The 27,222-nt window shown below is 45.3% G+C and overlaps 1 protein-coding gene across 2 annotated transcripts in view; it reads left to right on the top strand.

The window, feature by feature from the left end:
• NLRC4 (NLR family CARD domain containing 4) overlaps positions 1-27,222 on the top strand; it is a 176,721-nt gene that overhangs the window by 58,282 nt on the left and 91,217 nt on the right. For both annotated transcript variants that reach the window (XM_078648600.1, XM_078648601.1), the window contains exon 5: positions 10,674-10,766. In XM_078648600.1, coding sequence (XP_078504726.1) covers positions 10,674-10,766 — 93 coding nt within the window. The remainder of the gene's footprint in view (positions 1-10,673; positions 10,767-27,222) is intronic.

The raw sequence follows: 27,222 nt of genomic DNA, 5'->3' as shown, positions 1-27,222 counted from the left end.
GAGACAATACATTAGAGTATTAATCAGAATTCAAGCAATATTTTAGAATAGAAACAGAAAATATTCATTACCCTTGGCCATAGGGCGATGACAAGAATGATTCACCCGGAGTGATGGATGAACCGCAGATCACCAGATAGGACTCCTAAACCTGACTGACTGTCACACCAACCTCCTCAGCGCAATCTCCTCCCGCAGCAACTCCCGCAATGATCTCGTTCCTTCCCCAGTCAGAGTTCAAAATTCCAGAATTACAGAGTCTCTCGCAGCATCAGGATAGGTGAGACGACAGCAACCACAACTACTTAAGGGCAGACCCTCCTATACCCCATTCTCTGGCTCACTACACTCAAAAGTTTCAATCTATGGGGCAGAAATCACGCTAATTGGTCCATTGGAGGGGTGGTGATGGTCACCTCATAGCCCTCGTTGCTCGAACCAGTTTGCAAACAATAACGCATACAATAGCTCTCATGATCTGCAGTGTCCAAAAGGTAGTTAGACTGGTTAATGTATTTTGTATCGACTCTGACGGTCACACATTAGTTCATCCTCTGTAGCTCAATTCTTTCATTCGTTCCCATGCATTCATGCTGAGTTCTTGGCACGACTCTTGCTGCAGGTCAGCCTGGCCTTGACATCTCTCACTCCGAGCACAGGCCGCATACACGTGACTGGAGCCTCCTCTCTGCGCATGCGCAGAGCCATTCAGCAACTTCATTAGTTTTCGGCAGCCATTTTCCAGGCGCGGCTTAACAGCCTGAATAAAACTAATATGAGAACAGAAACACAACAAATTCGATATAGAAAATAAGCCCTTCTGTTTACCACCCCCCCAGCCCCATTCTAAAACCCGTATTAGGTATTACCTAGCAAAAGTGACACTTAAAGCCATTTTTACTTACCATCTGCATTCTTTGCCACAATATAATTTTCTATGCAACATAAATCATGCAATTTATTCTATTTACTACGCAAATCATATTGCTAACGTTATTTTATTTCACATTTGTAAATGAATTAGATTTTGCAATTTCAGCATGTTGCCCACGTGTACTGTTTAATAGAGGTGCATTTGTTGATTAATGCATGCATTTCAACGAGTTAGTAGCATTAAAGTTATGGGGTCATTAACTTTCAAGGGGTACAAAAAATATTTTGCTTCCCCTGCTCCATCACATGTCACTGACAAACAGCAAACTTGCTGAACGACACCCCTCTCACTGCCAGCTGGGTCTAGGGCCACTCAAACTTTCTCCCAAAAATCAATCTGGCCTCTCAACAGCCGTTTCCTGCTTGCAAAGCAATGCCGCACTTCACTCTTACCTTGCACACAGCTACAGTTGGGGCCTGTGCGATTATACCTGGACAGCCTTACACACAAACATCGTCACTGTTGATCCTCACAGACTGTGCTTACTGAATCACACATCGAGGGTATTCATATGTGTAGAATTTAGAAGCGTTTATTCAGGTCTCATCACGAACAGCACCAGGAGACAACTACTGTCCTGGCAAGAATACATTCTTTGACAGAACATGGAACACAGAGCATTATATATTCCACCTCTAACTTAAACCACATAATAGAATACCATATGTACATTGAAAGTTTCAAAATTACATGAAGGTTTCTAGCAGAGGAAAAGAAATTCAAGGTGTGAGGGAGGAAGTGGATAAAGTTCAGTCTAAGCTTTGATTTTGAGAAGGAGGGGAAGTATATGACCTCCTTTTTGATGGAGGTGTATATAAGAGACCTAAGAACCATCCATTGTCAAATGGGAGTAAGATAGTCGGAAATCTGTGTTTGGCAGCAAGGTGAGAGCGGGTAGCACAAGAAGAAAATGTGAGTGTTGTCAGCACAAATAAATCTAATCATGAGATAATCCCCCCAAGTAAAGTAGTGTACAGAGAAAGTAGGAGTATGCCAAGCACGATGGAGATCTTTTGGTTTCCCAGCCACTGAGAATGAATGCTCATGCAAACCAATGAAGAGCAGAGCTGATATGTGGGAGATTTCCTTGTCTGCTTTTTGGAAATTATATGGAAAAGAACTCAGTAACTACATATTCAATAGAATTTCCTGGGCAGTTAAAGGGAAGGAAGGGAGGTCAACTTAGACAATATGTTTCGTGGTTTTACTAGGGTTGTGGCATTGATATCTTAGCTCTCTTTTGTTGTCAGTGGCCACCTTCAACCTTCTGAGGACCTATGCATTTCTGGAGTGCTTATTTTCAGGACCTCTTAGGAAGAGATCAACCCTCCCTACTGCCGTGTTGGTTTTGTGAGGGAGTGCTGTGTTTTGAGAAATGTCATGATTTAATCGAAAAAATCTTGAAACGCTTCTCAAGTTATCCTGGTCAGTCAGTGGATTGTGGTTCACCAGCTACCAGTGGTTTACCTAAAGGAGGACTTTACCAATCCTGTTTGTCTAAAAGTTCATCCTGTGCAGACCTCTGATCTTTGGAAAACATACATATCTGTTAACACCGCTTTCAGGATTTCCAGTGAAATAAATATGTAGTCCCTCTTCCCCAAGCGGCATGTCCTTTTATAAAGGCGGCTGAAGGGAAATTTAATGAAAAACTCATAGGGGCTATATTGTGAATGTCTCATTTGCAGTGAATGACGAGAATGAATGCACTGGAATGGAGATGGAAGATAATAGAAGATTATTTAGGTGACCATATGCTTGCCTCAACTCAGCTCTTCAGACAGTATTCTAAAAACGAATACTTTTCTGTGGTGTCTTTGTCTTAAAGCCTGCTGGTAGTTCCACTATCTGAACATCTGAGGTAATACCTGCGGAATATCCAAGATTACATTCCCCACATCCATGTGAAAGAGGTAAATAGGGAATACCATATTTTGGGAATTGACCTACAAACCTTAGAGTATGGTTCTCCACCAAGTAGCTCAGTAACTTATAGTAGTTTACAACCACTCTCGAAGTAGATGTAAAAAGTGAAGCCAAGCCCAGTCACTCGTTCAGGGGTATGTGCAGACTGCTCACATCAAGACTGTTAGAGTATAAGACAGCCAAACCCATGGCAGGGTCTCATGATGGTACTCAAACACACCCTGTGTCAGCCTATTAGGTCTGTCACATCACCATCTGTCTCCACTGTCAATCTAATAAAGTCATTAGGGGATTGGTCAGGTTGTAGGTCCTGCTCTATAAGTCACACAATGTGTGAGATAAATATGCCATGAAAGAAGAGTGTTTGCAGTAAACAATACTGACCCCACTAAAGTGTGGGCTGTGTGAGCCAGAGTGAACGTGTTATTTGAGACCTTAATCAGTCCAAGACCTGAGGAGAGCATGGTATGGGCCCACTACTGAGACAGTTATTAGCTCTGTGTGTGTGTGTGTGCGTGTGTGTGTGTGTTCGTGTGTCATTGTGTCCCACCTTATGAACAATGTTGCTCCTTTGAAGCAATGCCTTGTGTCAAGGACCATCAAAAGTATATGTTCCCACAGCATAAACAGTACTTCTGTGGCACAATTGGGCCCATTAGTCGCATATTAGGAGTCATAGCATACTAATGGTTATCTTTGACGTATTGTGGGCATTCTTGCTCTTGTTGTGGCATAATGGTAATCATCACTTGCATATACAGAGCATGACTGGCATACGTTTAGCCATACCTGACACAATGGTGGCCTCCCCTTGCATAATATTTGCCATGGCTAATATATGATGGACATCCTGGCCATTATGGTGTCCAGCCTTGGCACAATGACTGCTATAATGGTGGGCATTATTGATGTATTGCAGGCGCCCTTTGTGTTGTGGTGAGCACCACAGTCTATGATTGTCATACCTGCATATTTAAAACATAATCTGTCCTTGTGAGGCATTTATATATGTGAGTACTCGAAATTGACTAGCTCGTGTTTGGGGACTGTGTATTTCCTGAAAATGAAAATTGATATTCTGAAGTAAAAAATTATGAGGCCAATTTACCATTATTTCACGCAATGCAGCAAGGTAGCTTCCTGCACTGTGCTGCGTGAAAGGAAGACAACAGAAATCATCAATTTTTACCTTGCTCTGGCACAACTTGTGCTCCCTAGTGCAAATGCAGGCAGCCTGCATCATAGTGTGATAAAGCCTATCATTGTTTTGTGCAGGAAGAGACACCTTCCTGCACAAAAAATTCTTAGAGGCATGAACCTCTTCATATGTGTGCTGCATTCTGCAGCACAAGTGGAAAGAGGAATTAACAAGGAGAAATAAAGATATCGATCTTTGTTACACCACTGCTGGGTAAGCGCATACATTTGATTGACTCTCACGTTTACAGAAAGTCTATCCAATGCAAAGTAATACAAGACAACTTTGCGTTACTTTGTATTTACTAAACCAGGCAAAGCCCCATCAAGTTGTATTGCGTGGCTCAGTAAATTCCAGATAAGGACTTGTTTTGCCTTGCAACTACTACCTCGGACAACATAAATCCTTACTAAATCTACCGCTCTGCTTTTTTTCAGAAAATGTTTTTCTTTACTAAAATTAAGTGTGTCCCCAAAATAGAAAGTGGTATTTGATAGGAATGTATGTGTATTTTCACAAACTGGTTTGCTGATGTAGACATAAAGGTTGCAATTCCAAAACACATTTAAAGTTGATAGTTGAATGATAGTTCAAGCTGAATTGGGGAGACATATTGCTGTGATGATGTTCTTTGTGCCAGAGGCCATGTGATAGTTCGGGGTAGATTTACTAACACTTTGTGCTGGGTTAGCGTCACTTAACCAGCATAAAACGTTTTTTCCTAATTTACTTTCCAGTGCAAAACTTGTTTTGCGCTGGAAAGTACCTTGAAAGTAAGGCAAGGAGGTGTTAAGAGGATTAATGTTTTATTTCTACTTTCTTTTCTGACTTTGCATGCGTGCTGCACTCTGCAGCACAGATGCAAAGTAGGAAAAGTTTTAAAGTGTGTCTACGTGTAGTATTTTGTACTGGAAGGGTAACCTTCCACAGGGCCGGCTCTAGGCTCACGGAGGCCCTGAGCAGGGAGTGTAGGTAGGGGGCCCGAGGCCGCCAAATCCCTGCCAGGGGCCGCCACGCAAATATGTATCTAAGGATATATATTGGCGTGGCGGCCCCTGGGGTTTGGCGGCCCTGTGCAGGTGCACAGCTTGCACATGCCTTAGGCCGGCCCTGCCTTCCAGTACAAAACCTATGGTAGACTCTGGCATGCACCCTAGCAATATGGCGCTAAGGTGTGTGCCTGGCGCACTGCAGCTGAAATCAGTGCCGGCACTAACGAGAGAGGAGGAGAGAGATTTAACTCCGTAGATATGGCACTCTCCTTCTCCCTCCCTGTCACGCAGAGCAGCATTTTTGGCTGCTGCGCTGCGTTCCGTGACTTTTTTGTAAATCTGGGCCATGGTCTGTTATTTCATTAGTCAGGTGGAGAGGCATTTAATATTGATAAGCATTTTACTGGCATGTCTACGGGGTTCCTCGCCTGTAATGAGGGTCTCTACTGATAACCCTGCGTAGGATGGTCATAGTGTGATATAAACATATGTGGTAACTATTTTACAGTGATAACATGTGCTAGTAGATCGAGGGACTTTCCTTGAGCAGAATTAGCTCTCAAGACAAAAAAGGTTGGAGATCTCTGCCTTAGACAAATGCCAAACTTCTGTTAAAGTGATATTTTTTTTTTTATTGCTTGCTTGTAACTTTCGCTCTGGAAAATTAGGGGAATAAACTTCTGGGTACGCCTCTCTCACTCATATGTTTCTGAGTGAGGAAGATAGAACTGTCAACTTTTGGAACATTTTCATGCAAAAAATGAAACTTTTTTTATTAACCAGTTGACAGGATAGAGGCCTAATACTCACAAAAGGTTCCTTACGAAGAGCAAGTGACGGTTTAGCATGTAACATTTTGCTTTGTTTCCTCATGGTTCGAATGATACCGCTCAACAATTGAAAAGTGCACCATAACCTGTGATCCTGACATACTTTATCAATAAACACAAATAAAAGCTTAATACTAGTCAATCTGTGAACAGACCAAGGTCCTGTGAAAATATACCTTTACTTGGGAGTGATAGACTAAGGACTTTCAGAACAATATCAACCTAGTTAGTGTTCTGTGATATGTGTTTATCTGTCAGAGAAACTGAACAAAATACTGAGCAAACTGAAACCAACTTTACATTTTCGTTTTTGTCTTAAGAATGTAGACATGTGTATGAATAGGTCCCCCACAGCAAATAGGCCTATTTGTATGTATAGCTTATGTCAGTAAGACTCAAGATATTTACAGTATATGGTTTTGAAAACATCCTCTTCCCCTGTAGTGTCAAAAATGGTAAATAAAAGTGATCCATTAGGGTGAGTGCAGCTTTCAGTTATGCTGAATTATGCCCTCTATTCGTGACCATCAAACACTCTTTTCCAGAGTTTACACAACTCGATACCAGGTTATCATAACTGGGACCCTGCAACCCCTGTATAAAAACTAAGATCTTATTTCAATATTACAGTGCGGTGTGAGTACTACGGAAATAATGTATCTGATCAAATGTAATAAGTTATTACAGCCGAGTTGTGACTTAATTTTACCACCTGCCAGAGCCAGCAGCCAAGGCGAAAGGCAGGTCACAGGGCATAATTACAACCTCAGAGTTCAACAGAAAGTAGAACATAATGGCAACATCTTTATGTTTTTTGCATTCAATAGGTCATTACAGGGAGGTTAGAATCATTGTTCATGTTTCTAAACTTTCTGGGCTACATAATTTTTCTAATCGGATTTATAATAAACTAATTCTAATGGTTTTCATAGCAAATTACTAACTGCATAATAGTGTGTTTAATTTCACACTATAGATTCCGACTTTATTCTTCATGTCTGCATCCATACCAGCTCTCTCCTATGAAAGAGTAACACTACAAAGATTTAATTGGTTTGTGAGACTGGTGATTCTGCAACCATATCAGCAGTAAAAACCACTCTGTCATACATTGCCAGGCGCCACGAGTTCCATGCCCTTTTAAAGGAACTTGACTGTCAACCGCATTCCTTTATATGGTCACAGAACTCCTCAACTGCTTGCAATAATCTTATAATGTACAGCAAACAAAATCAATGAAGTGCAGAAGAAATTTCAGAATTCAACAAAAAGTGTTTCTCGCTCAAACTGATTGAAAGATACTGAAAAAAGCACCACGTGGGGTGCCGAACTGCGGTGTACCCTTTGTACAAGTTAAGTGGACACCTTTCTGTTTCTGACAATTTATATCCTGTGCACCCGTTCTATACATATGTGAAATTACAAAATTACAATCGGCTTCCGGTTCAGAATGCGAATCCGGCGCTGAAACTTGTTCGAAGATAGCGTACTCGCATCTGTGATTGCCACATGCAGAACGTTATTTCACTTGGACTGGACGAGCTACTGCACTTGGGACTTCATTCGGTCAAATGATAGGGTTGGACTCGTTAATCCTCCTCATAATTGGAATCATAGTCCAATTTGGATATATTGACCTGCCGGGTCAGTATTATAACCAGCGGAAAGGACTTTCATTTAGGACTTACATATAGCCTTACAGCCCTGAAGAAGTCGTGGGGTTATCCCCAAGAGAAGAAACACTTGTTGGCTGGGCGTTGTTGGATTAAAAGAAAAAAGAACAAATAACTACAGAACTTTATTCCTCCTTTTTTTCACACTGATTGTAATTTTGTAATTTCACATATGTATAGATCATGTGCACAGGATATAAATTGTCAAAAGTTTGGCCTTTGGCTCAACATTTGAGGGTCGTGGGTATTTTCCCTCACCTTGCTGCACCGCATAGAAGAGTAGGACCCAATATTGACGCACTCTCTATAGGCACAGTTTCTCTTAGTGAATAACACCCCAATCCAGTGGAAGCACCTTTCTGTTTTTGATGCGGTACTGAGGTGGTACGCTGGTAAGAAAGTTAAACATTTATTGTAGGAAGCAAGCTGGCTCTTTATGTGATATATCATTAATCTGATATACTGTGTAAAGAGTCAAGTGGTTCTACTAGTGGACAGGGCTGGCTATGCAATCCCAAAGTGCTCCGTAGGGTGGTTGAGTAACCTTACATTTAACACAGAGGAGTGTAAGACATTTGCAAATACACACAATTAATAAATGACAACACTACTCAAGAAAGAGATCCCCACCAATGTATACAATTAGAAAGTATTTTTATATATGTTAAGGCATCAAAGAAAAATCGTTCAAGTAAGAATTTTTTTAAATAGGAATTATTTTCACTTTAAAAAGTGGACACTGCCATTTCTGAGTTCTGAAATGTTATTCTAGGGAAGGAAGAACGACTTCTGCAAACAGGTATAGTACATCCACTTACAGGACCATCTCCAGGAGTTAAGGTGAGTGGTGGGCAAGGTCCAAGGCAGCACCAACAGTTCACCACCAGCTGCATGAGGGCGACCATGTGTAGGATGCAAATCAGGGTCGGGGGCCCAATGTGTTTTAATGGGGGTTGTTGTTGTTAAAAAGATGCTGCAGGTTCTAGCTAGGAAGTCAGTCGGGTTGAACCAACAGGTGGGCTCAGGCCTTACGATGCTCGGGTATGGCGTGACACCTTTGGTCCTCTTCTCCAAGGCCCAGGGGTGAAGGGTGCAGAGGTGTCTTTAGGCATCTGGTTTTCCTTACTGGAGCAGTCACAGTAGAGGGGGCCTGCATGCAGAGGCTTTAGGTGACATTGGGGAGTCCAGGATGGGTGAAACCATTATGAACTTGAGCTCTGGAAGGCTGGGGGACCGTGTTGACGGTGGCCCACTTCAATTGAGCTGGAGGCAACGGGTGCAGTGGTGGATTCAGATGTTGGGTTTTGGTGGTTCCAGAGGCCTCAGAGTCTCCTTTCTGGAGTTTCTTCTGTAAAGGTCTGCTGTTCACAGGAGGCATTGAGTCTTTTTCGAAGGCAGGCAGTCCTCCCACGTTTCTGGAGTCACAGCTGCAGGACAATTCGCCTTTGGTGTAGTTTTAGACAAGGGCTGTAGACAGGCCGCTTGGGCTAGTGCCAAGTCAGGTGCTCTCTTCCGTCTTCTCTACTTTTGTAGCGCTTTGGTGTCCTCTCTCTTCTTAGGTCACCAGGATCTGCTTCTCTGGTGCCAGGGTCTCCCCTAAATTCTGAATTAAGGGGCATTAGGGGAGTGTAGTTCATTACGCCCCCTATATGACCACTTCCTATGGAAAGTGGGCTTAACCCTATCCCAGAATTCCTCTGTATGCCATCACAAAGATGGCTACCTCTGATAATGTGTGTCCTCCTTGCAGTTGGCCCCCCCTTAGGGCTGGTACTAGCCTGGGGCTGGCACGCCTACCTGACTAATTGTTGCACCTGTTCCAAGTGTCATGTGGGCTCTGGACAGGGTGGCTTCCTCTTTTGTGAGGATAGCTAGATTTGCATTCCAAAGGCGGCAACTCCTTTGAAGCTCGCCAACACAAAGAGGCTAATCAGCAGGTCATCCTGTGGGAAGGGGTGCTAAAGACTTTTACCAGTTAGGCTTGTGTTCCTGACCACCTGAGAACAAAAGGCTCTCACTCTTGGAGGTGAGAAACTTGCCTCGGTGGCAGGCTTCCAGAATCCAGCCCACAAGCACACCAGAGGCTGGTAGGTTTTACGAGTGAATGTGTTGATAAATCCAACACTGGCATCAGTGTGGGTTCATCAAGACGAGATGTTTGTGTGAAGCCATCATGTATCTGGGGAACTCGTTTTCACCAGTGTCCCATACATGGTTTAAAATGGCTTCCTTGGTCACTTGCAATAGCAGCAGTAGGGCTAACCAGCACAAGGGCGCATCTGCTCATGCAGATGTGCCCTGATGTATAATATTAAGCACCCTGCCTTAGGGTTGTCGGGCCTGCTGTAGGGGTGACTTACAAATATGTTGTGTTTTTACCTTTGTCTGCACCAAGACAAACAGCCTACAATGTCAGTCGTTCATGTACTTGGTGAGGGGTCCCTTAGGGTGTCACAATTTGTGCTGCAGCCCTCAGGGACCCTCTTTAGCTCCTCAGGCTCTAGGTACCAGGGTACCATTTTCTAGGGACTTACAGAGGGTGCAAAAGGTTTTGCTAGTTGGGGGAGCAATTGTACCGTTTTAACGAATGAGCACTGCTACTGGGAACCTGGTTGGCAGGAACCCAGTACACTTCAATCAAAGTTGCATCTAATACCAGGCGAAAGGTGAGGTGGTAATACAACAAAAACCAATTTTCCTATATTTATCTAGACAGTATTTATGTTTATTAAATAGCAAAATAATAATGTCACAGAACATGACGTCTTATGTTATATTATTTGTCTTTTGTTGCTACTCAGTTTGTTTCAACTCTGTAATATATTTGATCTCCTTTTGCTGTATAGTTCCAATGGCCTTGAATATAACTTTGAACCTGGGTGAGACTTTGACTTGGTACGAAAATGTAAAATCTTATAACCTATAAGAAGAACGTTGCAAAAACGTTTTCCAGTTTGCCATGCATCCCACTCCCAAATCCATCATAGGCCAGTGAATACACATTTTTCCCAGAATATGAAAGCAATATTCGCTGTGTTGTTTTGGGAGGTTTAATGCAATGTACCTACCTTTACTGAGTACATGTCTGTATTGACACGTTGATATGCTTTACTTTGATAGGAGGTCTCATTGATGGACTGCACAATCTTGTCAATATAGAGAAGCTGGTTCTTGATAATGTGAGGATGACAGAGAAGGATACTACACAGTTAGGTAAGAGATTTTGCCTATCTTTAATTTTTGCACAATCACTCACCCTTAGTATTTTTTTAAATTATTTTAATGATTTCGATGTTTGCATCGAGGCACAAGACACTAAGGGGCAGATGTATCAAGATACCCTTTTGCGATTCTCAAATAGCGATTTTTAAGGAATCGCTATTTTAGAATTGCAAAATGGTATGTATGTAGAAATTCGCTATTTTTTAGCGATTTCTTAAAATTCCTTAATTGCGATTAGTAAATTGCTAATGGCAATTAAGGAATAATTTCCCATTCATTTCTATGGGCCAGGAGGCCCATAAGAATGAATGTGAAATTATTCTCAATTTGCGATTCGCAATTTGCTAATCGCAAATTGAGAATAATTTCAAGGGTGCAGGGGTGTCTCAAGGACACCCTGCTGCACCCCTGAAATTGACGTGTGTGCGCATATGGCGCACATACATGCCCTAAGGGCATGTATGAGCGTCACCTGGCACCTTTACAAATTGCAAAAAGTGCATTTGTAAAAGAATTCGCAAATTACCACCAACTATAAGTTGGTGGTAATTTGCGATTTCTTAGCCTAAATTCGCAAAACTGAAATGCTTCATACATAGCATTTAAGAAATCGCAATTTGCGATTTCTTAAATGCTTACGCAATATTAAGGAATCGCAAAATTTGCGATTCCTTAATATTGCGAGGCTTTTTGCATGATACATACCGTTTCCCGTTTTTTTGTAGCAAACGCTGCTATTTTGCGATTCACAGCGTTTGCGACAAATAAACGCTTGATACATCTGCCCCTTAAACTCTTTAACACTCTATGCTATGCCACGCCTATCCACTCCACACCACTCCCCTGCACTCCACTCTGCACCCCTCCACTCTGACACTCTACATTAAACCAATTTACGGCATGCTATGCCACTCCACGACACTCTACGCCACTCCACTCTGACATTCTACTTGACTCAAATTTACAACATGATATCCCACTCCATGACACTCTACACCTGTCCACTCTGATACACTACTTTACTTCAATTTATGACACACTATGCCACTACACGACACTCTACACCACTCCACTCTGACACTCTACTTTAGTCCAATTTATGACACAGTATCCCACTCCACGACACTCCAATTTACGACATGCTATGCCCCTCCACTCCACTCTACGCCACTCCAGTCTATGACACTCTACTGCACTCTACTTTACATCACTCCAAGCTACGCCGATCCACTTTATAACACTTTACTCATCTCCATGCTACACCACTCCACTCTACACCACTCCACTCTATGCCACTTCACTCTACAACACTTTATTCCACTAAACACCCCTCCACTCTGCCACTCCACGCCACACCAGTCTATACCACTACACTGTATGACACTCTACTACACTCCACTCTGTGACACTCCATGACCCTACTCCACTCTACCACACTAAGCCTCTCCACTCTGCACAGTTCTACGACCATTTATTCCACTCTATGCTGCCCTACAACAGTTTTTTTCAATGTACTCCCCTCCACTCTACGTCACCCACTCTACAACACTCCTCTCGATGACACTCCACTTCACTACACTCTATTGCACTGTGCTACTTTATGCCACTCTACGCCCCTCCACTCTACACCCCTCCACGCTGACACTCAATTTTCCTCCACTCTACAACTTCTATTCAACTTCACTTTGACACTCTCAGCTACTCCACTCTCTGACCCTTTACTTCACTCTACAACACTCTGCAACACTTTAGGCATCTCTATGACCCTATGGCTCTATGACATTACACTCTAGGACACAACACTCAACTCCACAACACTCTACTTCTGTCTTCAACACTCCACTCTACACCACTAACTTTTAGCCATGTTGGACAGCAGTCACACTGGTGTACAACATGGCTAAAGCACATTGGCAATGCCCCGGATGTGATGGTAAAACTATGTGACCAATTGTTGGAAGACCTAGAGGACATCTATGACGGGGAATAGACTGAGGCCCTTCAAAGCCCAAGGGAAATTGCCATCAGGGTCCGCTTCCGCCTGGTTCAGTTGAGGATCCTGCACAGAACTTACTGTTCTCGGACGGTCCTCTTTAAGGCTAGTGGGGTGGCAATATCTTTGAGGGAAGGGAGCCAGAAAGCTAACTTTTTCTAAATTCTGTGGGCTATCCCACAAATTCAAACATTCTGGGAATAGATAGTGGGAGTTATGTCCGGGGTCACGAATACCGAGGTCTCCTTAAATGCCAAGGAACTCCTGTTAAACATATTGGCTGAGGAACCAAGACCTAGATGTCAAGCCATATGGGTGACACTAGCAGCTGGTGTCGCCACGCATAATGTAGCGGGACATGGGGGTAAATTAGAGCCCCCCAACAATTGAGGAATGGACACAAGACTTGGACTGGTGTCAAAGGGTGAAACATGTAATATATCAGGGATGGGGCTGCCCCAAGAAGTGGGAGAAGATCTGGGGGGCTTGGAGGGAGTTCAAGAGTTTCCGACAATAGCCAATAGAGAGGGTCTAGGTAGGGTTTACTGTGACATCTGTGATGCTTCTAGGAGCAAATTAATTAACGGGGCCCATTAACATTGTGAACTGCATTGTGAAAATGTACTACTGTTTCTAGGTTAAAAGTCTATTCGTACTGTATTTGAATTGCATTACTTACCCATACAAACTGCATGATGCACAAGTTCAATAAAAAGATTTTAAAAAAAAAAAGATTTTTGTAATGTGCAAAGTTTATACATTATTTTGCGGCCCGAGTAACCCATTTGGGAATGTCATGTGCGGGAGGTATGGAAGCGCCACCTGTCAGCATCTTGAATCATGGATAGCCCAGTACTCTGGCCTGAGAGCTCCTGATTAAATCCGAAGCAGGGGGCCCTCCATGTACATTGCAGGGTGCCAGGCGCGCAACACCCATTGGGCTCACGGGGCTTCAGCCCCCCCCCCGTCGTGTGAGTCAGCCCGGGCAGAGACAGCTTCGCGGGCTGGCGACAATCTAATTGCAGCCGCACCTGAGTACTTAACAGGTCTTTAAAAGACCATCTACTTGTAAATGAGGCTTTTGTTGTGTTGTCACCCCATTTTACAGCCACTCTGTCTATGCTTTGAAGAATTAGCCCCCCCGAAATATTTTTCAGCCCCCCCGAAATTTGGCTCTAGTTGCCCGCCTGCAGGGTGCCCCTTCAAGTTTCGTTATGCCACTGCAGCGAGGCCCGGGTTCTTCCGCAACTCAAGCGGCCATCATCATTACAAGTAAGTTGTGTGAGCAGTGTGAAATGTGAAATTTCCCCGAACTCTACACCACATCTTTCTTTATATAAACAACGTCGTCCTAGTGACAGTCAATATGAAATTAAATCACCCGTTCCTATTTTTACACAGTTCCCAAGTCGTAGAACAAACAGCTTATTAATAAGATTTGTGTATGGTCGCCCTTGTACTTGATAGAGGAGATCAACGAGGCTAGATCTCCTCAAACTGGAACGTTAGCCGCATTCGATTCCTAACCTTGTTTCTTTACGACTGCGTAGTCACCAAAACTTCTCATCTTTGGGAAACACCAACTCACACACAAACACTACAGCTGTAGCGTGGCTGCCTTCCTGCAGCAGGCACTAATGAGCACTGAATGAGTGGAAAAATGTACACCACCTTATGTGTTACTTCAGTGACTTATGTGACACTTCCCTTCCCTTCGAATGGCACAGTAAAAGAGGTTAATTAGTCCTGTGGAAAGCGTGGGAGTATATGCACTGCACTGTGTCGACAGTCAGTGACACAATAAATCATTTCAAATGACGCACATGTGCAGGCATAGCACATGGGAATATCTAGTGATCTGAAGCAGAGTTAAGTGCTTATGAACGCCTGGCCATGTAATGGGACAGAATATTGTAATGTCTTATGCCAATACTACTGCTAGGCATTGTTAGAATATTTTCATTTAATTCCAGGAGTGAGCTGTAGATGTATGAACTGTGTGGCTGTACAAAAACATTTCTGTGAGTCTTGTAGCCTTGTGATGGGGTCATATTCCACATACATGGCGACTGAAATGATAGGCTGTGCCGCTGATGAAGGCCTGATCAGACATGCAATAATGTGATGACTTAATTGTTGTGGGACTGCGGGGGACCCGACTTCACTTAGTAATCACCCTCCCACCACCCACACAATGGCCTCTCAAGCATCAATGGTCTCCTTGGAAGAAACTCTCCTTGGAGCAACACCTTTCCTCATCGCGCCACAGAAGTAACTGAAAACCCCCTTCGCACACATGTAATAATGTGATGACTTGGCAGCCCAACTGCTGCAGTGTCACACTCTTGCCATGGTTCCCTGAGCTCCTCCCAATGTCCTCACATGAAGGAGCTGGTCTTGCCCCTCTACAGTGCCTGCCATGAAGAAGAATAAGACCTGAACAGTGGCGGTTCCTTTAAGGCGTAGGAGCGTTGCCCCACTGCTTCAACTGCAAGCTCCATTCCATTATTATCATTTTATTTTTTGTATTCAGCTTGCAATTGAAGCGGCAGGGTGGGCTGGGCTCCCCGCATCACAGGGAGGAGGAATAGTGGCTGCACCTCAGGCCGGTCAAATCATCATGCGTTTTTGCATGTTCTCCACCCAGGCTGCATCACAGCCTGGTTGGAGTTCATGCACAGCCTAACAGCCCCTGTCTGAGCACCGACCCACAGCGCTCAGACCAATCACAACGCAGCTGTAAGGCAGCATTGTGATTGGTCATGGAATTCTGGGAGGCTGTGTGCTTCACTTCCGGGTTCTTGCTGCAGAGAGGATGGAAAAGAGGTGGTGGCTGATGAAATTAAGGTAAGTGTCCCCCCCTGTCACCCTGTCTCACCCCCCTTGTTAGGTAGCAGCCGCTACTGGACCTGTACTGTCTGCCAGAGACAGATTCACAACAGTAAGAGCTGCCAAAAGGGATAGAAGTCCAATCAGATGACCTTACCAATGCCTGAGGGACAAAGCTGAGAAAGAGGGGAAATACAGACTCTGGAGCTACCCACGGTACCTTAGACTGATAATCCCTCCAGGGAACTCAATGATGTTTATAATTTAGCTGCTGGGAGATGGTCCATGCTCTGCACAACGACTCGCAGCTACATTTTCCGTCGAATATTGTGATGATTCCTCCCTCTCTATGTCCCACCCTCTTGCTCCCCTCCACTTGTGACCTGCAATCCATCTACTCTTTTCTTTTTTTTTTTTTTTTTTTTTTTTTTTGAAAACCTTTATTGACAATGAAAGCTCACAAATACTGGCCTACAACCCCACGGGCCGGCCAGAAACAGAATGGTCAAATTACCAGCATACAAAAAGAAGAACTGCACAGGATATAACATCAGGAGCACTGGTGAAACAAGAAAGACCATCGAGCGTTCAGCAAGAGCAGGATAATAAAGGTTAAGTTTTCTAGCACGGGGAGGGGACCAAAAGAATAACGGGCCGGATACGAGAATACAAGGGAGGGACCGCGGCAAGCCGCCATTTTATAAACACAACGTAAAAAAATGAAGCCATATAATCAATTCGAGCAAAGGACAAAAACAGAATCAGACCATCAAATAGCGACAGTGGCAACAATCAATCGCGCACACTCACCTCCGCCCCCACCCAAACAAAGAAGACGTGGTCAAAAAGCCCCATCACAAAGACTATGCAATACGCTCCCCAACGGAAAAAGGGCACCTCCATAAAGGAGGAAGGGAAAGAGGGAAAAAAGACAACAGAAGGAACACCCGCCAGACCATGCATCCTCAGGGGGAAAAACAGGACAATAAAACCGGCATGCGATGTAACAGCAACATAATACCAGAATAGGCAGCAAACCACAATCAGCCACACACCGGAAGAAGGACAGAATACCCCCGGGGGAGATACAAGGTGACAGAGTCCCGAAAAAGTGAATACACAAGAGCCATAGAACAAAAAGGGAAAATAAGGGGGGAAAAGACCCCCCGACACAAACAGACCCCCCCCACCCACCCCTAAGCCCACCCTGCACCCCTGCAGAAGGCTACGGCCTACCCCCCCGCAGCGTGCCTGTCGCCCTAAGTTGAACCCGAAATTTAGTGGAACAAGAAAAGTTGGAATTAGAAGACAAAAAAGGGGGGGGGGGAAAGGGAGGGAAGGAAAGAAGGGAATAAAGACATACAAACATACACACGGGGGAGGGCCAAAGACAGGAGTAAATGCACCCATCCACCCGCCCGGGTTAAGGGTCCAAGTCCTCGGGAAGCCAAAGAGTATCAGGCCAAAGTCCAGGAGCACTAACCAGTTACACAGAACCATATCAGGACACAGAGATCATCCAAACCGTTCATGAACCACCGCAAATAGGAGCCAGTTTTCATCAGCCCTGACCCTTTTTATCCAAAGCAGTAAGGGTCCGATCCAACGTGGACCCTGCCAGAAAGAACAGAAGGCAGGCAGCAGGAAAGTCGAACGGCAGTCCAAAAAAGTCACAGGAAGAAAAGCATGGAAGATCCAGGAAAGTCACAGAATGTAGCAAACGATGCAGGCACAGTTCCAAGGATATATCCATAAAAGCCGACCCATCTGGGCCGGTACAGGAGACGTCATCGGGCAGTGGTGATTGAGAGGGACCAGGAGAATCATGAAAGTCCGGCAAAACAAAATCCGGCTCCCGGGCCAAGGGCAGAGGAGGCAGCACAGGAGGAGAAGGCGCCATCAGGATGCGCGCCTCTGGGGTGGCAGCCGGGGCCGAGTCCGCCAGGAGAGTACCAGCCACACCCCGCGATATCGATGCCTCATCCGGTCGCGGGGGCCCGGGAGGCCCGTAGTGAGGAACCGTCTCGAGAGCCAGGAGTGGCGCGGCCACCGATAGCCGCCAGGATAGCAGGATGGTCAGGATCCCCTTAAGTGCAGGAAAACATTCACAGTATCCGACACCCGGGCCTTGTGGCGGGCCCCCAGTGCTCGTCTGGGCCCGGCCCAAACAAATGGGGCTGGTCGCCATCTTGAGAGCCTGAACAGGCCGCGCGGCCAACAACCTCCGCCGGGGCGGCATTAAAGCAGATGAAGTCCCGTCGACAGGCAGAAGAACACCCCGGACAGGAAGGGGGGCCACCAGAAGAAGGGGATTCGCCGGCCCTCCAATGTCGCCAGTCCCGTTCTCCGAGTCCGGGCGGCAAAGAACAAAATGGCCGGACCGGAGAACAAAGGGGGAGGAAGCCGAACACACGAGGAACCCCAATAATGAAGGGCAGCGTCACCATCCAAGGCCGCTGCCACACAGGAGTCTCCCAGCCAGGAACCTCCGGCTCACACGAACAGCGGCCCTCCAATCACCTCCAGCGCGCCCCGAAGGGCAAGCCCGCAGGCTGCATCCGGCCCAGGAGCCGGGACGAAGAACCAGGCCAGTCCGCTCTCGAGTCCCGGGAACGATCGGGGACACTGCACCGGACCCACAGCAGCCAGGACAACCGGAACAAGTGGTAAGCGCCTGCAGTGCGTCGTAGTAGTACCACACAGCAAGGAGGGCTTCCCGGGGCAGGATAAATGCAGGATAAATGTGAAAAACACAGGCGGGCGAACGGAGCCGAGCTAAAGCGCGGCCATCTCGGTCGCGAGCTAGGCTCCTCCCCCAATCCATCTACTCTTAACTCGAATCCGCCCTGGTATTGCAACCCATCCATTTTACTTTTCCCTACCCCATGTATGGAATGCTTGAGGACGTCTCCTGCTTGCAGGGGGTGAGAACTAAGGATCAGAGGGTCTAACTTGATGAAGATTAATATCCACGCAGTGGACTGGAGGACTGCCTTCCTGGTGAGTCGGGGTGGGTCAAAATTCTGTGCCCAATTCTTTTGAGTGATTTGCTTGTATCTTATGGGTGCTACTTGCTTTATCCATGCTTGTTTTTTTTTATTCTGATGTCTTCATATAAAATGCCAATAAAGGTACATGTTTCAAAAAATAAAAATGTTATTCCGTTCAGTTGGATGATATACAGTGATTACTTATACAATTTGACTTACCAAATCTGTTACGAAGTGCTATGTAAGCAAGTTATCCCTGGGAATATGTATTGCTCGAACCTAGATACAATTTAATAGAGCACTGTTCAAAGGTTGGGGTAGAGCACAGCAGTGCAGAGGAGGGAGTGGGAGAGGATGCGAGCAGGACAAGAGGGATTACTAGCAGTCAACCTTCTAACGTGATAAACATGGGTGTGGTATTGATTACTGAGGAGGATCATCAATTTGGTAATAATACCAACAACATTAATACTAATATTAGTACTAATAATAATCATAACTAATATTAATATTATTAGTCTTTGCGTGTACGTCTTTGTTTATATTTGTAAGTGCTTGTTTGCGCTAAGTGCGTACAATAGAGCCATTCAATTGGGTTGGCCCTCCAGCCATGTCCCAAATGTATAAGGAGCTGTTTGTTTCCATTGCATGCTGCGTGTGCCTCCCTGCGTGCCTGCCGCCGTTGAGCACATACCGGGCTCTCGCTGATGGCAGCGTTCAAAGAGCTCAAGGGTGAGGAGGAGTGGGGAGGCCACGGACGCCCGGGTATGTGTCTTCACGATAACATGTGCCTGAGCCCTGTGGGGGCGCGCGCTGCCGGGCTTGCAGGCATCCTGAGCGCACCCAGGCACGCTCCAGCCCAGTAAATCAGGCCGAGGAATGCCGCACGGGATAGCTACGCAACGCAACGCAACGTGCTTGTGCAACACGTTATCACGAGAAAAGGTTCATTCTCTGCAGTGGATAAGCAAGCCAGTGCTGTTGCAGAGTTGTTGCTTGCGTTTGTTTCTCTGAAGTGGTTGAACCCGAAAGATTTCACTAAAATCCTACAAAATGTTGTCAGTCACATAATTATTATATTTAGTTCTAACACGCCCCCCAGTCTGAAAAGGACGGAGCTTAGACACAAATGGCGAGCGCTTGTTACAGGAGTGAGGCCTGCCTGCCTGTCTCTTATCCGAAGAGCAAGCACCTTCGCCCTCAGTAAAACCCGTCCTTTGGCCCTCCAGCCATGACCTAAATGTATAAACAGCTGTTTGTTTCCATTGCATGCTCCGCGTGCCTCCCCGCGTGCCTGCTGCCGTTGGGCACATACCGGGCTCTCGCTGATGGCAGCGATCAAAGAGCTCAGGGGGTATATTTATTGCAGATGCTTCTAGAGGGACAACAACGCTTTGATGAGGAGTGGGGAGGCCACGGACGCCCGTGTATGTGTCTTCATGATAACATGTGCTTAAGCCCTGTGGGGGCACACGCTGCCGGGCTTGCAGACATCCTGAGCACACCCAGGCACGCTCCCGCCCAGTAAATCAGGCTGAGGAATGCCGCGCGGGATAGCTACGCAACACGTTGTCACGAGAAAAGGCTCATTCTCTGCAGTGGATAAGTAAGCCCGCGCTGTTGCGGAGATGTTGCGTGCGTTTGTTTCTCTGAAGTGGTTGAACCCTAAAGTTTTCACTAAAATCCTACACAATGTTGTCAGTCACATAATTATTATATTTAGTTTTTGGATTAACTCTGCCCCAGCATGCAAACACCCAGCCCTATTAAATGTAATCTTTCCAGTTGATTAACCGTGCCTCCTGGCGTTGGTTCTTTGTTTACTTCTGGGCGGCACGGATTAGGATTTACCCCCTGATTGTTTTACAGTGCCGCCGCGGATTGTGCCCAGTGGTTTCAAGAGGAACCCGGCACAGTGTTTGTACCCTGATTATTTAACAGTGACTCCAGGGGTTGTGCCTCCATTTGTGTGGCTCTGTGTGTGTGTGTGTGTAGCTCTGTGTGTGTGGCTCTGTTAGTGTGTGTGGCTCTGTGTGTATGTGTGTGTCTCTGTGTGTATGTGTGTGTCTCTGTGTGTATGTGTGTGGCTCTGTGTGTATGTGTGTGGCTCTGTGTGTGTGTGTGGCTCTGTGTGTGTGTGGCTCTGTGTGTGTGTGTGGCTCTGTGTGTGTGTGTGGCTCTGTGTGTGTGTGTGGCTCTGTGTGTGTGTGTGTGGCTCTGTGGCTCTGTGTGTGTGTGTGGCTCTGTGTGTGTGTGTGGTTGCAAATGCAATAGGTCTCGCATTTCAGAAAGATTAAGCTATTGGCATTGTAAATGACAGTGCAATTTATTTATCTGTTTTCAAAACCAACACATAAATCAAAATGTTGTCATTTATAATGCCTATAGCTCTAACTTTTGCAAAGGCGAGACCGTTGCATTGTAAATGCTTGTTAGGTCTTGTCTGCAGACAACACGCATGCGTTGTCGCTATTTTGAGAACCTCATATACCTTTTATAATATTGTTTTTAGTAATGTATTAATTGTTCGCAATGAATTATATGTACTTTTATGCATTTTTTAATGCGAAATAAAGTTATGATGAATTGCTTGACGAACTCTTATGTCTAAAAATATATATATATATATATATATATATATATATATATATATTCAAAGTGTTTTTTTAGCCCACCCGTTACTTACCTTTCATTGGCACATTATAATTCTTCTGTACTGCCTTCTAATTCGGTAGAATATGGGGCACCTCATTTCCGTTTGTTTGTGCTGCACATGGACCGAGTACAAATTAATTAATCCTAATTAGTGTCCATGTGCTGTTAACACTGTGACAGAGATGCTATTTCGTCTTTTTTTGGTATTTTTTTTATAGCGCGAACGTGGCCTGACCCAAAGGTGTCATCGCTTTACATCAGCACCAGTTCCATTACAAAATATCATATTCAAGGATGGGTGTAGTGTTGTGGTGATGAGTCAAAACTGTAGAGGGTATCGTGTTAAGAATTTACAATTGTATTAAGGATTCGGAGGCAAGGACAATGCTTCTCTAAATTACTTTATTGCATAAAATAAAAGCAGCCAATCAAAACGTTTTAACAAGAAAAACTACTTTTCCCATGATCCCATATCTAGCATCTCATGGTCCATCCTTTAATCAGGCAGCGCCAGCCCCCATAAATACTATGCACACCCTGACCTTATCTCTTTTTTTTGGTGAAGCCCCATTTATAAGCATTGACATTTCCAGACCAAATCAGGAATAATCCTGTTTTAAAATGTTAAGGGGCATATTATCAAGAAGGGAGTTAAAATTATCGCTGCTTTAGCGGCAGGAAACTGCCGCTAAAGTGGCGAAAATGAGCTTGATAATATGCCCTTGCGAATTCCCATAGAAGCCCATGTTCACACCAGAACATGGGCTTCTATGGGAATTCACAAGGGCATATTATCAAGCCCATTATCGCCGCTTTAGCTGCAGTTTCCTGCCGTTAACCTCTTCCATGCTCATGACGAGCTCAGCTCGCCATGAGGCACGGTTGAGCTGCACTCATGACGAGCTGAGCTCGTCATGACCGTTGGAACCTTCACACGCGGGGATAATTTCTCCGCTGTGCTGAACGTTCCAAAACGGCTGTGGCTGTGACGAGCTCCGCTCGTCATGAGTGCAGCTGCACTGTGCCTCATGACGAGCCAAGCTCGTCACAAGCAAAGCGGCCTCCGCACGCGGCTCCCTTCCCCCTGCACAGCGGGGGGAAAACACCCCACAGCGAAGGGGTTAAAGTGGCGATAATTTTAGCCCCGTTTCTTGATAATATACCCCTTACTGATCAAATCAACTTGTCTTCACCAACCACTTCCACCATGAACGTAGTCCCTAGGAAAGCAACTATACTTCAGCCATGTTGCTTGCCTGCTCACTGTGCAACATGACTTAAAGGAAAAAAGTGCTATGACATGGTCAACTCTGGCTGCTTTGTAGTGTTTTTTGCTGTGCAGCATGAAAAAAACATAGACAAAGCCAACAGCTTTTGCATAGACTATTTTGTTTTGTAGGCACGGGAAGGTTAAGTCATGTGCCCAGAATCACAGGATGTCACGCCATGACTCAAACCTGATTCCTTGGGTCCAAAGTCTGCATCTCTGGCACTTACTCCACATCCTGTCCTAGGTTAGCAGGTTTTAAAGCGTACTGACTGATTTCACAGAAGATCACTGCCAAATGGTCCTTTGGTTTTGAAGCAGGAAGTGTGGTCCAGGGATGATGATCACACAGAAGCACCGGAACCTGCACTGCCCCAGAACACCATTGCTTCTGAAAGACCAGTGGACAGCCAACATACGTTGTGGACTCAGCATGCAAAGAACACGCAATTGGTAGAACTAGAGGACCATTGGCACAAACGTACCCCCCTTGAATCCCGGGAACACAACGCTTTTCTGAATTCCCCCTATCCTTTCTTTTCGCCCCCTCCCCTTTCCTCCTCTTCTCATCTGTTATAGCCAATCATTTTGACCCCCAGAATAAAAAATAGATACTGAAGCAACATTTTTCAGGGATTTTTTTCTTGGCAGACGGAATACATTTATTTTACTGGCAGTCAGGATCTATTTTTTTAATGCAGTTTTTGTATAGCGCGTACTTTTCCCAAAGGTATTGGTGGGCTTTAATCGCAGCATCGGGGGTGGGGGTGGAGGGGTAATGGGATCTAAAATAATAAGACAAAAACATACCTTACCGCTGTGTCTCTCCTCCTCATGGTTCTGCACAGCCAGAACAGGAAGCCCATTCAGGCTCCACTAATCCAATCACAGCGCTGCAATGCAGCGTTGTGATTGATCTGAGTGCCATGGTTCGGCACTTAGCCAGGGAATGGGACCCATGGGCATGATCTCCACCAAGGCTGTAATGCAGCGTGGGTGGAGAACATGCAAAGTGCGCATGAATGTTTGGCCGGCCTGAGGCAGCTGGCCAAAAATTCATGCGCACTTACATAGTGTGCTCACCACTACCCCTGCTCCTGTCATCATGTCATCAGAGCAGCCACGCCCTGCAAAGCTGCCATAGCAGGACAAAATAAAATGATAATAACCTCAAGTTAGCCTTTTATTTTTTCTTTATTTCAGTGCTGCAAAGCAGTGGGGCCACGCTCCCCCACCTTAGCAGAAGAGCTTCCACTGTAAAACATCAGTTACAAAACACAAGGACACAGTAATTTTTTGTAGGTATGGGAAGTTTAAGAGATTTGCCACAATCACATGAAGTTGAGCAAATGCTGAGACTCAAACCTGGTTCTCTCAGTTCCAAAATCGGGAACTGGAGCTGTTATGAGGCTTGCTTCAAAGAAACAACACTTGACTCCTCCCTCACCATGAACCAACAGATCAACGCTGTATCATTCACATGCTTCAACACCCTCTGTATACTCTGCAAGATCTTCAAATGGATACCCCCAAGTCCTGAAAGACCATCACCCATGCACTCATAACCAGCAGACTTAACTACAGGAAAGCCCTCTATGCCAGAATCAACAAATCTCTACTCCACAAACTCCAGACTGTCCAGAACGCCGCAGCCAGACTCGTCCTCAGCATTCCACGACAAGACCACATCACCCAGCACCTAAAAGACCTACTCTGGCTCTCCTTCAAAAAGAGAGTCACTTTCAAGCTGCTCACACACACCTACAAAGCCCTCCACAACACCGAACCCCAATACCTCAACGAAAAAATCTCTTTCTGCACCACCGACCTTGCCTTGGCCATAATTCCATGCATCCGCAGAGCCAGAATGGGAGGAAGATCATTCTCCAACATTGCGGCCAAGACCTGGAACAGACTCCCCCTCAGCATCAGTTGAACCCCCCCTACTGCAAGCATTTAGGAAGAGCCTCAAGGCCTGGCTCTTCGGGTGAGCCAGAGGTGCCCTAATCCCCCCCCAGCACTTTGAGACCCTCACGGGTGAGTAGTGCACTTCACAAATCCCTGATTGAATGATTGATTGGTCACTGCAAAATAGAGTGAAACTGTACATTGTAAACGGGTGCAGAATAACAGCGTAGTTCAAATTTGGACCGCCCAGGCACCTTATGTGACCCGTTCTTCAGCAGTGGGTTTGCAAATGTGGTGTAAAGACGGCTGACCTTTTGATTCACAAGGCTCTTTGCTGGATTGTGCCTTGGAAAAAGGCTGACATTTTAGTATGTGTGAGCGATTTTCGAAGGTTTATCATTGCCTAATTACATGAAACGTTACCTCTTTTCCAGTATATTTTTGGATGCTGTTGATAAAATGTAGCTAGATGGGTTAACAAAATTAAGCCTGGGTGGAGTAAGTGACCAAAAAACTCTGCTGCACTATGCAGAGTTCCGCAAGTGGCAGAGTGCGTTATGTTGCGCCATTCGTGCTGATCTTTAGTGCCCTGTGTTGGTCCTGTGCTGTAAAAGCAGCACGAATGGCACCATGTGCAGCTCAAGAGGGCGCTTCTTCATTCTAACGCTCGAATAGATGTTCTACTCTAGCAGCAGCTTCCTCAATATGAACAGAATGTTTCTCAATGTGAGCAGTAAGGACCACACACTCCGCAGAGTTTTTTGGAACTCCACATGCTGAGCGTAGCAGGAAAAACTCTGCAAACTCTGCGAGTAGAGCGGAATTTCACGCCCAGGCCTAAACAATATGCGATACTAACACAGCCTCTGGCACTAACACGTTTGAATGTTTTCTCCTGGTTGCATATCGTGTGACAGCTCATATCCCACCTCATTAACTGCACTGCTTTGTGTAGTCACCTTCCCAGTGAAGTCTCCATTTCACTTCTGATCAATGTTTTTTATTTTATTTTTCTCATAGCAAAATCAATGTCAAATTCAGCTAAACGTAACGGATTAAACTACATTGTTTTGTCAGGTCTAAAAGCTGACTCCTCTAGAAAGTACATCTCAGAAGTTAAGTCAGATTAAGTGAGCCGCACCAGTTTAAAAGGGGGAACACAAAATCCAAATCTCAAAACTTCAGGTGATTCCCAATATCTGCCTAGTCTTTGATGAACACATAAAGAATTTGTATGTAAATGTGCGAGGCAGCAGCTGTGTTATTTTTATTACCATGAATTCCATAGTGCACCACTCGTTCAACTTTCCAATTTGTGCATCATAATGATAGGTTTGTTGGTTTGGGTGTTGAAGGGCTTTGCCAATGCTGCCGCCAGGAAACAGTTTCAGTGGCAGCTACTATTTAATGCTGGTTGAGTGGGTGGGGGAGGGGGCAGGTCGTGGGTGGAAGGGGGGCAGGTAAAGGATGGGAATGAAAACAAAATTGAACACTTAGGTGTGTGCTGCTGCCTCCTCTTGGTCCTCTTCGCCTGCTTCCAGGGCAGGAACAGGAAGCACCCAGGCTTCCAGGCTCCCCAAAGCCACTCACAATGCTACAATGCTGTGTTGTGATTGGTCTGAGTGTCGTGGTTCGGCGCTCAGACAGGGACAGGGAGCATGGGCATGTTATCCACCCAGGCTGTAATTCAGTCTGGGTGGAGAACATGCAAACTGCGCATGACGGTTTGGCGGGCCCAAGACGCCAGGCAAACCGCCATGTACACTTATGAGAGTGCAAACCACTCCTCCTCCGGCTCCTCTGTCAGAGCCCAGCCCCGCCCTACCCAGATGAGCAACAACAGAAAATCAAAATACTAGCAATGTTATTATTTAATTTTTTCCTTTTTTTAACTACTCAGTGGGATGACGCTCCTGCGCCTTAGCTGCTTTAAGTATTTTTTTTACTATCAACCATTGTGCACAGCAGCTGAAGAACATGGCAAAGAACCTATTAACAAAGCCAAATAGCTCTATTAATTTGTTTTTCAATGTCTTTGAAGCCAAGTTGTGTAGCTGTGTGGCTACAGTGCAGCATGGTTTAAAGTAAAAAAAAGAAAAGCGCTATGAGGCGGACTGCGTAATAGCATTTTCTTTTACACTTTCAGCAGGGCTGCACTGTAGGTGGGTGGCAGTACTACATGGCTAAAAAACATTGACAAAGCCAATAGTTCTCACACAGGCGAGGCCTGTTGGATTTGCCAGTGCTTGTTTATAACAGTGACATAAGTAGTAAGGTGTACTGAGTTGAAAACGTGAACTGAAAACTTACTTCAGCTGCTTGTTCTCTGCGGAGTACTTTAGTATTGCAACATGCTGGCACCTTCACCATTATTTCGACTTGTGTGGTCCATGAATTGGTCTTTGGGCAGCTTGGTTAATACCGACTGTGCGTTTTCACATCGAAGAAAATCGATGCCTGCGTGGAACCATAGCCTGAAAATTAAATTGAAAGACTCGCTCTATATTTTTTTTAAAAGCATGGTTTGTATCCATTGAACTTGCTTCGTGAAACATAGTGCCAACGTGCCAACATAATTGTCCCTCCCGATAGTCAGTTTTAAAACAGGCGGGAAATGTGCATTTTAAAAGTCCTGCAGTTGCAGGACCATATGCGGTAATGGGCCAGGTAAATCCAGGATCCGCTTATTTTCCTTGATTCAGCCCGCATAGTAGTCAGTAATGGAGGGCATTAGGGGCAAGGAATGCCACCTGTTATTGGCAACTCCAGTCCTAGTTTCTCCCATTCTAGATACCAATCATCTCA

This window comes from Lissotriton helveticus, chromosome 6 (genome assembly GCF_964261635.1).
Source record: "Lissotriton helveticus chromosome 6, aLisHel1.1, whole genome shotgun sequence".
Taxonomy (NCBI): Eukaryota; Metazoa; Chordata; class Amphibia; order Caudata; family Salamandridae; genus Lissotriton; species Lissotriton helveticus.
The sequence above is the reverse complement of the archived record's forward strand: the minus strand, read 5'-3'. Positions and strand labels throughout refer to the sequence as shown.